The sequence below is a fragment of the Corylus avellana genome, chromosome ca2 (assembly GCF_901000735.1).
Source record: "Corylus avellana chromosome ca2, CavTom2PMs-1.0".
Lineage (NCBI taxonomy): Eukaryota > Viridiplantae > Streptophyta > Magnoliopsida > Fagales > Betulaceae > Corylus > Corylus avellana.
The window spans coordinates 9,469,420-9,482,953 of record NC_081542.1 but is presented as its reverse complement, the minus strand read 5'-3'; the positions used below and the strand labels follow the sequence as shown (position 1 = coordinate 9,482,953).

Here is a 13,534-nt window from a genome sequence, read left to right as displayed (position 1 = left end):
GCCTTCCTGATTTGGTGGCCTTCCTCTATCCCATTTTTAGATAGGTGGTTTTCTTAGAATTTAATCTTTTTCCCCTTTTTTAGACAGGTGGTTCTCTTGTATACTTCATATGTACTTGAGTCTACCATTTGCGTTTTTTAATGTATTTCATTTACTTACCAAGAAAAAAAAAAGGATGGAAAAGGGCTTCCGCTGAAAGGACATTCTCTAAAGTCAAAAGAATTTATTTTTCATTCACATGACAGACATTACATCTTTTTGAAATCTATACTAAAGCAGCAAAAAGGGCTAGTAGAGCAGCAGCTATTTCACAGATATTACAGCAGATTGGGCAGTCACCTACCGGTTTATCAATCAATAAATAGAAGTCCGTAGAGTGCAGATGACATATGAAAGTATAACTCCAAAACTAATTGAAAACTCAAATCACAAACAGACAGTAATCAACACCATCCCAGTCAAAATATTATAATTTAGTTCAAATTTTACATACCTCTGCCTCAATTTCATCATAGAGAAAGCGTTGCTTCAGTGCAACCAATGCTTGTTGAGCCGAATCATTATAGATATCAAATGGCATCAGAACACTCTCAAGAAGACCAGCATTCTGCGACTCAAGCACATACTCCACCAACATCCAGGGAAGAGAACATTCAATGGGAAACTGCACACAGCGAACAAGCAAGTTCCCTTAAATCCAGGTTAGGATAGAGTGAAGAAAAAACCTATATCAAGGAGGAAAAGAGAAAGAAAGAAAAAACAAAAGGCAACCTTGTGTCTCAATAAAATCAGGAATTACAATTTATCTCCGTGGAGAGAGAAAAAAAAAAAAAAAAAAAAGCAACCTTTATCTCAATAAAAATCAAGGAATTACAATTTATCTCCGTGGTATACCCTAATTACTAGTTTAAACAAGTCACTAACATCCGCGCACTTTAACTAACTTCAAATCGGTAGCTTTTCCATCAATTATAACTAAAAACTGGCATGTGAGAGCTCATGTCTATTAAAGCCAATTATCTGATGCCACATGTTCATAAACTTTCATTCTAACTGATTTTTAAATAATAAAAAAAGAAAGTATATTGTTTTTTTTTTTTTTTGATAAGTAATGTATTATAAATCAAAAAAAGCGCAAAGCGCCTCTAAGTACACAATAATTGTACAAAGGAACCCAACCAAACACCCTAACAAACCAAAAACCCAGAAAAACCCCATCAAACCAAAACCCCACCAAAAAGGTATACAAGAGACCCAACCAAAACCCAAAAAAAGCCCTAGTGCATCTCAGGTGGAACCCTAGTGCACCTCAGGGGGAAATGAAAAAGCATTTTTCGACCCCAAAAATCCCCGCCGACGCCGGCCCTTCACCGGAGAGATGGAGCAATCCAGATTATTGAGCTCCCTCAACCCCTTAACCTTAGAAGCAGAAGCTTCAACCTTAGGAGCAGAAACTTCAACCTCAGCAAGCAGGTCCTTGTTCTTATGCAGCTGTTTTGCGACCTTTTCCTTCACCCTCCGAGTATAAAACAGTTGGGACGTGGATATAGAGGAGTAAATGGGAGTACCACTCTCTGTCATGCGAGGAAACGGACGGCTAAGACTCCTCCCCATCTCCGCCGCCCCATCGAGAACGGAAGTAGTCGAGAGAGAAGTGCAGCACTGTGACGACAGCAAGGAGGTAGCAGCAGGGGAATGAAGACCCAGCTCAGCCACCCCAAAGGAAGGCGAGACAGTAGAGCCTACTTGGACCTCCACCGGCACAGAGGGAACCGGAACAGGGTCCTTTCCCTTAGAGGACAAAGAAGAATCCTTCAACACCACCGGAGAGGGAGAGACAGCTCTCGGACCAAAAAACCCACGACGAAACAAACCTTTCACCGGAGAAGAAGGACGAACAACCAGAACCTCCCCCCCCGAAAAAGGAACCTCCCTATCCCTGCAAAGAGGGCTCGCCGGAGAGTCCACCTCCCAAGGAACAGAGAAGGCCTCCTTGAGAATAGAAAGACGAGCCGAATCAGACATCTCCGAAGACACAGTCGCACCCAGGCAGGCTTCAGGCATCGCAGAAAGAGAACCCTCCCAGTTCCTGCGCACCGTGCTCGCTGGTAAATCCTCCGCAGAAAGGAAAGAAATAGCCCCCTGAGAGGACCCGTTATCGGCAGACCCATCAATCTCGCCCAAAACTCACACCGGAGAGAGAGAGACCTCCGCCGGGGAAGACCCATCGCCGGAATCCAAACCGGTAACATGCAAACTCAAAGAAGACCTAGCCAACGGCTCCAACAACTCGTCAGAGACCAGAGGAATCCCCGGAGAAGGCACCAAGAGCGACGCACACGCAGAAACAGACTCCAGAGGTAAAGAAAACGAGACTAAGCCCAGCTCCGAACCCGGAACCGAGTTTTGGTTTGGATCCGAGTAATCCGGATCCAAGTATTGAACCGGATCCAAATTTTGACCCAATCCCACTTCAGAGACCGACCCGGAAACACAACCCAAAGCATAATTTGATAGGCCCAAAAAACGAGCCCGTTTACTCTTGCGAATGTGCTTCGAGACAACCCCAGCACGGACCCAGTCCAACTTACGTTGGATTTGCCCTAGAAGCCTCAATAACCCACTAATGCCGATCTTGCCCTTCTTCTTCTTCCTCAAACTCACTGACCCAGCCGCCTCCGCCAGAGGAGAAGGCAAGCTCTCCAACGCAGAGCAAAACACGGCAGAACGCAATCCCATCCCGTCATACTCCGAATCCCAACAAGACGACCCCGGAAGCAAATCGAGAGACCTCGGGTACTCAACTGCTCTCGCCTCGACGCTCGGAGAAGATCGAAGGACATCTGCGAAAGACTTCCCGGAGTCTACCCCCAAAGAAGGAACCTCCATGAGAAACCCCGCGGAAGATGGAACCCCAACCTCCGCCGTACCATCCAACTTGATCTGGGCCGCCAACAGTTGCCGAAGCTCTCCCGCAAAACGCCGCCAGCCCCTCCCAAAGCGTCCCTCCGGAAGCCAGATGACTCCCTTACGACCACCCTCAGCCAACACCGATACCTCCAAGAACCTACCGGCCTTATTACCTCCCCCGTGGACCATCGTGGCCTTATCACCCTCACGGTAAGATTTGGCAATTTCTTCCTTCACCTGAACCTGAATCGCCGCCTCCACCGTTTCCACCAACCACGACGAACACCGAATGCTTGCGAAAATATACCCCACGAATCCTTTTCTCCTTTCCTCCAGACGAAGGTTAGGACACCCAACCTTTGCCGAGAGGCAGAAGGTTTTAGCTTCAAAAGAGAAGCTGCGTTCCATAACTAGTGCGCCGAACCCTAACGCGCAGCACCAGCCGCGCCACCGCTCGCAGAAATTCAACTTTCAAAAATTCAAATTTTGAAATTCATCCGAGTCTAGAGAGAGAGAGAGAGACATTCTAGAGAGAAGCTTGTCTCAACCTGATGTGATCACAACATAAATCTAAAACCAGTGAAAGAATAATTCTGCATGACACATACACATGAGATCGTATAAAAAGAAAGTATATTGTTTAAATAAGAAGATTAGAAAAAACTAAAAGAGAACAATAAATCACATAAAAGGAGAAAGATAAAAGTCATTTCTTCTCTCTCCTCTTCATCCGCTGCCATCAATGGCTTTCAATCCCAGTCCACTCCACATCAAAATCCTCACCCCCATCCTCCTCATTCTCCTCCTTTTAAGTCTAAGCTGGCTCTCAGTCCCCTTAACATGATGCAAACAATATCATCCCATGCTGACATCTTCTGCCTTGCCACCACCTTACCTTCCTTCCACCGTCCCTTCATGTGTTCTTGTTCTTGTTCTTGTTCTTCTCTCTCACTCTCTCTTTGAACTTGAGATTTAAATTTCTATTTCAGGTCTCATGTCATGGAACAACCTTGGGGATTTTAGGGAGAAAGAAGAGCAGACAAGTTATTTTTTGGAACTTTTTGCTAGTTAGGAAGTTGGGGAAGAAGGTTCTGATTGCATCGCCGTGCTGGTGGATTTTGCCTTGATTTCAAACTTCAATTTTTGTCCTATGTGGAGGTATCATTTTTCTTCCCAAAAAAACAGAAAGTAAAAGAGGAAAAGATAATGCAGAGAGATTGTAGCAAGAAAACAGCGAGGTATTGTCATTCTATTCGTTCCATAAGTCATGTGAATTCACTCACATAGCCTATGCTCCTCCTCCACCACCACGACATTATTATTATTTAATACAATCACCAAAATACCCCTTTAACAAATCCCTATCACCAACAGATTATTTTGACCCTAACCAACTCTTCTAACATTCCCCTTCAAGCTGAAGCATATATATTATATAAACCCAGCTTGGAACAAATAAATTCTAACCGATTTCAACACAGAGATTTTGTAAATATGTCAGATAAAGGACCCCAGACTTCACAAATGGTGTACATAGATACCTCCATTGAGTATCTCGAATAAAATGACAATCAACCTAAATATGTTTGATCATTTCATGAAAAATTGGATTAGACTCAAAATGTGAAGTAGCCTGGTTATCACAAAACAAATCGAAGTAGGAGCTAACAATCATTTCATTCTTCATCTAACAATCCAGAAATGACCAGCACAATATCATTTTCAGTATGTCAAACCAGTATAGATACAAATATCATAGTACAATTTTTTCAAAAAAAAATGATCATGATGATGTACAAGGTGTACCTGAATAACACGAGAAGACTACAAATAAAATTTTCAGTATGTCAAATCAATATAGATTCAAATATCTAGTAAATTTTTTTTTTTAAATGATCATGATGATGTACAAGGTGTACCTGAATAACACGAGAAGACTCCAAATAAAATTCTCTAAACCACAAGAAACCAAGATCCGTCAAAGTTGCAACAGTTGCTGCAATCACATCAGATCAGGTTAAAATTAACTACATTGTCTACATTACAGCTCATGAGGGCGACTATTGCATGTAGAGTTGGGAAGAATACCTGTGCAGTCCAAAATATGAAGGAAGAAGCTAAGCTTGTAAAAAAAGGTTTCCAACTGTTTCAAATCATTGACAGGAATATCAGACCCGCTATTCCCAAAGAGCCCCCCTGGCTTCCTAAGGTTACCACCAGAGACCACCTCATATATCAGGAACTGCAAACAGTGGACCTACAAAAAGAAAATGCATCTGTCAACTCGTTCAACCTTCATCCATATTATACATAAATTTATGTACATATGCCTTGCAAAAGAATTGTACAAGGACAGATCTATGGAAGAAACATTGTCATACCAATTGTGTGATCATCTGCAAGGTAATGTTATTAGGTTATATGCAGTATCAGCCAAAATTTATTAACGGAGAAAAATTATGAATTCTTAAATAACCTTTTCTATATTTTAATATGTGCACATGAGAATTCTTAATTATTTTGTAATAAAGTGATTTAGAATGTAGGACATAAATTGGGACCCAAGGGGAGATAATGATCTACGAAGGATGCACCAAGACATGTATGTATGCATGTATCAATTATTAAATCGCAGCTAATATGTATATGTCTGGAACTAAAGCAGTGGCCTATACATATGAATATATCAATTATGACAATCTCAGAGCATTATGCACACGTGTGTGCGTGCGCACGCCCGTATACATACAAGGAATGTGAACCAGCAATTATTAGAGTCTAAATTTTAATGTATTATGTGTGAATGCAGACGCATACACATGTAAGTATGACCACATGATGCATGCATTGTTGTGCGTGTGTAGAAATTAGATTTTGGGTAATATTCTTAGTAAAAACAAATTGTAGAAATATAATCATATGTTAAATCACCACTTATCCCAAAAACTTAAGCTTATCGGAAGAGATAAATTTAATCATTTAATCAACTCTTTAACATCATATTCCAATAATTATTAACAGTATAAACAATCAACACTAAAAAAAGTTACATGCATGAAACAAGTTCGAAATATGAGAAAAACCTGAGCTGCTGTTGGTGCGACTGGCCTTGGATAAAAAAAGTTCCCTTTGCTTTCCTCACCTCCATGCTGTATAGAATGTAACTCAGATTCAGGCTTGCTTGTATTTGCCATCCAGTCTGCCGAAAGGGTCCGCATATCAGAAAGAATCCTGAAAATTACCAGTCAGATGAAACATATAAGCAAAACACTGAGGTAGAAAACTTGATTAACCATCAGCAGGTTTGACAATAATTCACAAGCACATAAATTTCCAAAATACAGACGTGGCATAAGCACAGATTAATCAGATAACGTATGGGATGCATGAGTCATGAACTCCTAATGGTATTAACCATAGTGCTAACTATCAAAATAAATAAAAACAGAAAGCATAGAAACGGGGGGAAATTCGTGATGAGGATTTCAATGCATAACCATTTGAAATATAATAATAACCTGACTTACCAGGCTGAAACTGATTAATCACATATAGCTCTAACATCATAACTTGATAATTTTGAGTTGGGCCCTGTCACTTCAATGAACATTTGGATTCTGTGTGCATGTGTTTGTACATGCACACACACCCAAGTTCATTTGCATTCACACACTACACACGCTGACATATACAATGAGCACTAATGAGTAGTAATATACTTGACTATGTTTGTTGTATGTGTATGCAACTGGCTGCTTGTAGTTGCTTGGTTCAATATTTATCTATGTATATTCATAATAACAACCATCGCATCACTACCATGTTTAACTATTCCATTCCACAAGACGTTCCAAACTTCCTTTTTTTTTTTTTTTTTGATAAGTAATAATGCATTAAAGAGCGCAGAGGGGCGCAACCGAGGTACACAGGAAGTATACAAGAGAGCGACTAAGTATAGGAGAAAGAAGAAGAGAACATAAAAAGAAAATCAGGGAAATTGATCTCTATGGGAGCAAGCCATCCTGCAGTCCACATATAGAGAGTATACAAAAAGAAATGTACAATGTCCTCAAGGTTTTTCGACAAATCCTCAAAGCATCTAGCATTCCTTTCCTTCCATAAGTACCACATGAGACACAGGGGAACCATCTTCCACACCACCGTGCTTCGGGATTTACCACCCGACCACTAACTAGCTAACATCTCCTTGACACTTCTAGGCATAACCCAGCACATGTTGAACCGAGAGAAGATAGCATCCCACAAAAAGCGCGCAACCCCACAGTGAAGAAAGAGATGATCCACAGACTCTCCTTCCGATTCACACATGCAACATCGATTAATTACCACGATGCCCCTCTTCCTAACATTGTCCAAAGTAAGGGATTTCCGAAGGGTGGCCGACCAAGCAAAAAAAGCCACTCTCAAAGGAACCTTAGTGCGCCAAATACTTTTCCAAGGGAAATGGTTGGGCTCTTTAAGAACAATCTTCCTGTAAAAGGAGCGAACCTCAAACTTCCATTTTCTAGAGGGAACCCACCACATACGATCCTCCCCTTCCCCCCGCAACGAGAGCGAATATAAGAGCGAGAGAAGAGAGGCTAAGGCCACCTCGTCCGAATCATGAATTCTTCGAATAAAGGTAACATTCCAATGAACCATGCCATTTATACTCTCCCTGATGTCCGCAATGGAGGCAGCCTTGTTGCTAGCTATATTGAAAAGGCCGGAAAAAGCTTCCTTGAGGGACATATCGCCGCACCAAATATCCTCCCAAAAATTGACTCTCACCCCCAATCCAGGATCCAATCTGAAATGACATTGAAACGAACTCCAACCTCTGCAAATGTGTTTCCATAACCCCACCCCATGCGAACCACGGGGGACTTTAGAGCACCACCCACCCCGAATCACCCCATACTCTGCCACTAAAATCCTTCTCCACCAAGCCTCTTCCTCGTTAGCAAATCTCCACTTCCTTTCTATTTTAAGATATTTTAAGCATAACTGCTTTCGCTACAAATCTATTACAATATCATGAATATGCGTTATAGTCTGCATTGTACGCGTGGTTATTGGGTAAGTCTTGTTTTTCTCCTTTTGATAAAATGCTAGAGGTGTGATTGCATGCTTATGCAATTGATGCTGCTGTCACAGAGAACGCCATTCCTCATAAACATCCATTCTCGTCTGGCTTCAACAATTTGGATGAACAAAGAAACTGAGGTCAGCTAGAGCCAATACTTTTTCCACAATTTCCAAGTTCTAGTATCTTTAAGCAATTTGTGAGTAGAATTTATGGAGTCGTCCTCCCTCCACGTGACTTCTGAAAGTGGCTAGAAGGTATGAAAGATAAATCATATACCCAAACCGCACAAGGCACAAAAGACATCTTCCTTTGGAAACGCGAGTATCAAGGACAGTGTTGACCAATAAAAATCAAACTTGTTGGCGACAAGCTAAAACTTCATTAAGTCTTCAAAAACTTTTATAACTTCACCACCATCATGCTCATCCAGTTTTTGAACAATGATATGGCAAATATTGATATTTTTTATAAGTCACTTCAGGGAAAATAAGTTGTAAACTAAGTTAAACATTAGAAATATTTTATAACTAATGCAAAGTGTAGTGTGTTCTCATATGTTTTTTGAATCTTTTAAGGCTATCGATGGTTCATTCAAAATCTAGAATATGTAGTAGACCCAAAAAAAAGATGATCTAATATAGTATTGTCTATGTTAACAAGGATTATAATATTTATTCTATAACAATTATTAAAATAAATAATATTTATTCTATTTTAATTGTGTAACGATAATGATGTGATTAGGATTAAATTTCTTACTGGATCACTACAAATGATAATAATAACATCAAATCTAATAATTTAGAAAGTGGAGAACATTTAGAAATTTTAATAAATGCAAATCATTTAATACAAATTCAAATCCCCACCTTGAAAGGTCCTTCTTCTTTCGGAAGGTAGTTCGCAACATAGTTGCCAAAGTGTTTTGGACAAAATCTTGAACCTCAGCATGAATTGTTTCCCATAATGCATCTGCTACAAGTGTGTCACACCGCTGCATCATTGATCCAATGTTCTTTATGTAGCTAGCAAGTTCAACCAGTGCTTTCCTCTCCTCTGCACTATAATTATATCGTACGACCTACAGGTAATTCAACAAAATTACCACCGTCAGACAAACTGTAGTATAGACATAAACATATATCTATAATGCTAAAAGCTAAATGATTAACACACAAACAACAAATTATCTCAAGTTATCAACTTTGTTAACCATAGATCTGCACGCATGCGACACAAACCCAACTAACTCAAGTTATTTTTTAATTTTAAGAGTTTTTGTTCCATGTGTCTAACCTTCAAAGACACCCCAAGCAAGCACTCCCAAACCAAACTTTAGCTTATCAATGTGGCACATAGCAAGTGTTAAATCACCACTTATTCTAAAAACTTAAACCTATAAGAAGAGGTAAATTTAATCACATAATCATTACTTTAACACTCCCGATATAGGACGTAAAAGTCTTAAAGGATAAAAAAAAGAAGATTTATTTTATTTTATTTCCCTACTAGGCTCAACAAGTAGCAAGGTTTATTGGTGGGTTGTGTGTGGCGATCCAAGACAAAGTCTCTATGCATCCTGTCGTTACCTTGACTGAGGCAGTTAGCTTGGCAACTTGAGTAGAGAAGCAACCGGAGAGGCCTAGGGCACCAACCTGGGAGCAAAACTCGAGCAATCCAACGAGACTGATGCAAGGTCGAGGAAAACAACTTCTAGTCCCGACAGTCACACCAAGTCAACCCGTGACTTCACGGGAAGAGGAGCCAGCAACAGCTGAAACATCCCGAAGCAACCTGTGAACATACCCCAATCCACCAATTCGCATGACCTGATCCAGACAAGTGTTTCATATGTAACCAATCAGGACATAGATCACATCAATGTCCCTAGAGGCAAATGGTGAACTTGATCAACACTAAGCCAAAAGAAGCAGCTGAGAAGGGAGAGGTTGGGGCAACCGGGGATGACACACCCAATTATGAGGAGGAAGAATTGGTCGATACTGATGAGGGAATTCCACTTTCCCGATCCTTGGTAATTTAGCATTTACTTTTGACCCCGAGGCAAGAAGATCAATCTTAGAGGCACAAGATCTTTCATACTCGTTGCATGATCAACCGGAGGGTATGCGATGTGATTATTGATGGTAGTAGCGGGGAGAATGTGGGTGTCTAAGGAGATGGTTTCGAAGTTGGATTTGAAAACCAAGAAACAACCAGTTCCCGAGACACATATCCAGGAGGGGTATCTATTTCGAGGGAATTAACGGTGTATCCCGAGGAGTTCTCTACAGGAACAAATGATCCGAGAATTGCATGATGGAGGCCTAGGTGGGCATCTAGGAAGAGACAAGACCATCACCCTGGTAGAGGAATGGTACTACTGGCCACAATTGAAGAAAGAAGTTGGTAATTTATTCCAAAGATGCTAGACTTGTCAAGTTGCCAAAGGGCAAACCCAAAGTACAAGTTTATACATGCCTCTACTGGTACCAGAAGCATCGTGGGAAGATGTATCCATAGATTTTGTATTGGGTCTCCCGAGAACCCAACGAGGATTCGATAATGGTAATTGTCGATAGATTTTCCAAAATGGCTCACTTTGGCCAATCTAATCTCCTAAGATGTGGTCCGATTGCATGGAGTTCCAAAGTCTATCCCTTCTGACCAAGACACCAAGTTCCTATCTCATTTTTGGCGAACATTATGGAAGCGGTTCGACTCAACATTGAACTTCAGTAGCACGAGTCATCCCCAAACGGATGGACAAACAGAGGTTGTGAATCGGACATTAGGTAACTTTTTTTTTTTTCATAAATAAGTGATTCATTGAAAAGCGCAGAGGGGCGCAACCCTAGTACACAGAAAGTATACAAAGAAAGGCCCCACTAAAAACATTAGGCAACTTACTTCGGGGTATTGCAAGTGACAAACTAAAGCAGTGGGATCTGGCTTTAGCTCAGGCTGAGTTTGCCTACAACAGCATGGTGAATCAATCTACTGGGAAGGGGCCGTTCAATGTCGTCTATGAGAGAACTCTGAGACTTGCAATAGACCTTGTAGCTCTACCCAAGTTGCCAGGGGCTAGTGTGGCAGCTGAACATTTAGCAGAACAGGTGAAAGCCACCCAAGAGGAAGTTCGTTAGCATCTAGAAGAATCCTATGCTAAGTACATGACAACAGCAGACAAGGGTCGGCGATCGAAGATTTTTTGAGAAGGAGATCTTGTGATGGTTTATTTACGCAAAGGGCGACTGCCAACTGGTACTTCTGGAAAGCTGAGAAACAAGAATATGGTCCATGCAAGGTACTACAAAAGATTAACGACAATGCATATATCATTGATCTTCCAAAGGAAATGGTGATATCCTCAACATTCAACGTGGCAGACATTTTTTAATATTTTCCACCAGAGGAGTCGAAACTTAACTCGAGGACGAGTTCTTTTCAAGAAGGGGAAACTGATGTAGGACGTAAAAGTCTTAAAGGCTAAAAAAAAGAAGATTTATTTTATTTCATTTCCCTACTAGGATTATGTTTACTTTCCTTACTAAGATTATGTTTACTTTCACTATTAGAAGTATGTTTACTTTATTGTAAGTATTTCTCTTCTATAAATAGGCTAATTTGTGATGTAAAACTTACTCATTCGAATTATTAACAAATCAGATAATTTTCTCTCAAATACTCTGTGGAGTTTTATCTTTCTTTTAGCTTGTGGGCTTGTTTTATCTTTTGGTCAGAAGACACCAACACTTCTGATTGTTACGTAGTCTTCTATTACATCACTCTCCTTCACATGTGGGCTCAAATTCCCTTTTAATAGGTGAGGCCCAACACGTGGAATATTTAATTGAAATGAGAGTGAATGACAAAGTCAATGTTCAAACTCAAAACCTTTGATTCTGATACCATGTTAAACTACCACTTATCCTAAAAGTTTAAACTAATAGGAAGAGGTAAATTTAATTATTTAATCAATACTTTAATACTCCTACTCACGTGTGGGCTGAAACTCCATTTTAATAGGTGAGGCCCAACACGTAGAATATTTAATTAAAATAGGAGTGAATGACGAAGTCAAGGTTTGAACTCAGAACCTTTGGCTCTGATACCATGTTAAATTACCACTTATCCCAAAAGCTTAAGCTTATAGGAATAAGAAAATTTAATCATTTAATTAGTACTTAAATAGAATCAAAAGAAAGACCGTCCACGAAAGGCCTAAAACTGAACTACTCAGTGTCAATTTTTTATAAACTGGACAACATCTCGTTGATCTCCGACTGGTTGGTAGAAATTGTAACATCAATCAGCAAAGAGTCAATGGAGTTAATTCTTCTATTGGAGTTAGCCATTATGTGAAAAAACTTCATGCACTTGTCACCCTCCCTTCGCTGCAAGACCCTAGATTTCTGCCCCGAACACACTTCCTCCATGAGAGTAGATCTTTCTAACTTGCTAATAAGTTATGCCTTCTTCATACTCTCCTCAACACCTAAGGCCCCCTCTTCTTCAATGACATAAAAAACATGTAGCTCTTCCAAAAGGATTGTCTTCTTCCTCACTATATTGCCAAACACCTCCTCTTTCCATCTCTTTAAATCAACTTTCAAAGCCTTGAGCTTGCTTTTAAGCCCCAAAGAATCTCGGTTTTCTAGTCTTTTGAATGTAAACCCCACTTTTCACATCCATAACCTTTTCCTACCCCATGAACCTTTACTATTGCATCCCAAAAAGTAAAATGGCCTCTGTGATGTAATTCCTTCAATAGATTAAACTAATTAAACTCTTATAATGAAGAAGAGAAACCAAGCAAAAATAAAAATTCATAAGCAAGCTTCCAAGCCCTTTTAATCATCTAGCTACATATAATGATGATCTAATAGTGTTAACAAATATATAGAAACACCCCTAATTGTAAGCACCACTGCAGACGCATGAATATGACATAGAGTACTTAAAATGCTTCGTAGTTCAACCACATAGCTTATACAACAAGTCTTGGCCTAAGTAGGGCCTAGGTGCAGCATGATGACCAGCACAAGAGAGAACAAGGTTATCACCAAATAAGCTGCAATACCCAAAATACACAAGAAGCTAAGAGAAGGGAATAACTGACAACTCAATACAATTCAGAAAGTCACAAAATTCATTGCATTTGCAAAGATACTGGTTTGTTACAGCTCATGAGGCTGAGGACCAGAAAAACGTGGAAAGACGAGAGAACTTCTGTTACAGGTCAACAGGAAAAACAATATGAATGCAGATAAAGGACATAATACCTTTTCATAGTCAGAAAATGATGCTGAAGTCTCATGTGATTCCAAAGGGACTGGATCCTTGCATGGGCGAGAAAATTTCCACGCACATTGTTCCCAAATGCGAGCAGTCCATCTGCTTAAAAGCTGAAAACCTTCAACAATTACATCATAAATGCTTCCCTTGACTTCTTTGCTCCACTCAATATCAGCATTATCGATTGACTTTAACAACAACAACTGCAAAAGAAGGGCAAAGTTATGGATTTTAAAA

The 13,534-nt window shown here is 40.2% G+C and overlaps 1 protein-coding gene across 1 annotated transcript in view; it reads right to left on the bottom strand.

Moving 5' to 3' along the window:
• Positions 1 to 13,534, bottom strand: part of LOC132170411 (protein PIR) — a 60,618-nt gene that overhangs the window by 26,754 nt on the left and 20,330 nt on the right. Inside the window, exons 14-18 of the mRNA XM_059581392.1 lie at positions 8,869 to 9,080; positions 5,994 to 6,141; positions 4,999 to 5,167; positions 4,830 to 4,906; positions 494 to 664 (exon numbers count right to left, since the gene is read on the bottom strand). Of these exons, the coding sequence (XP_059437375.1) occupies positions 494 to 664; positions 4,830 to 4,906; positions 4,999 to 5,167; positions 5,994 to 6,141; positions 8,869 to 9,080 (777 nt within the window). The remainder of the gene's footprint in view (positions 1 to 493; positions 665 to 4,829; positions 4,907 to 4,998; positions 5,168 to 5,993; positions 6,142 to 8,868; positions 9,081 to 13,534) is intronic.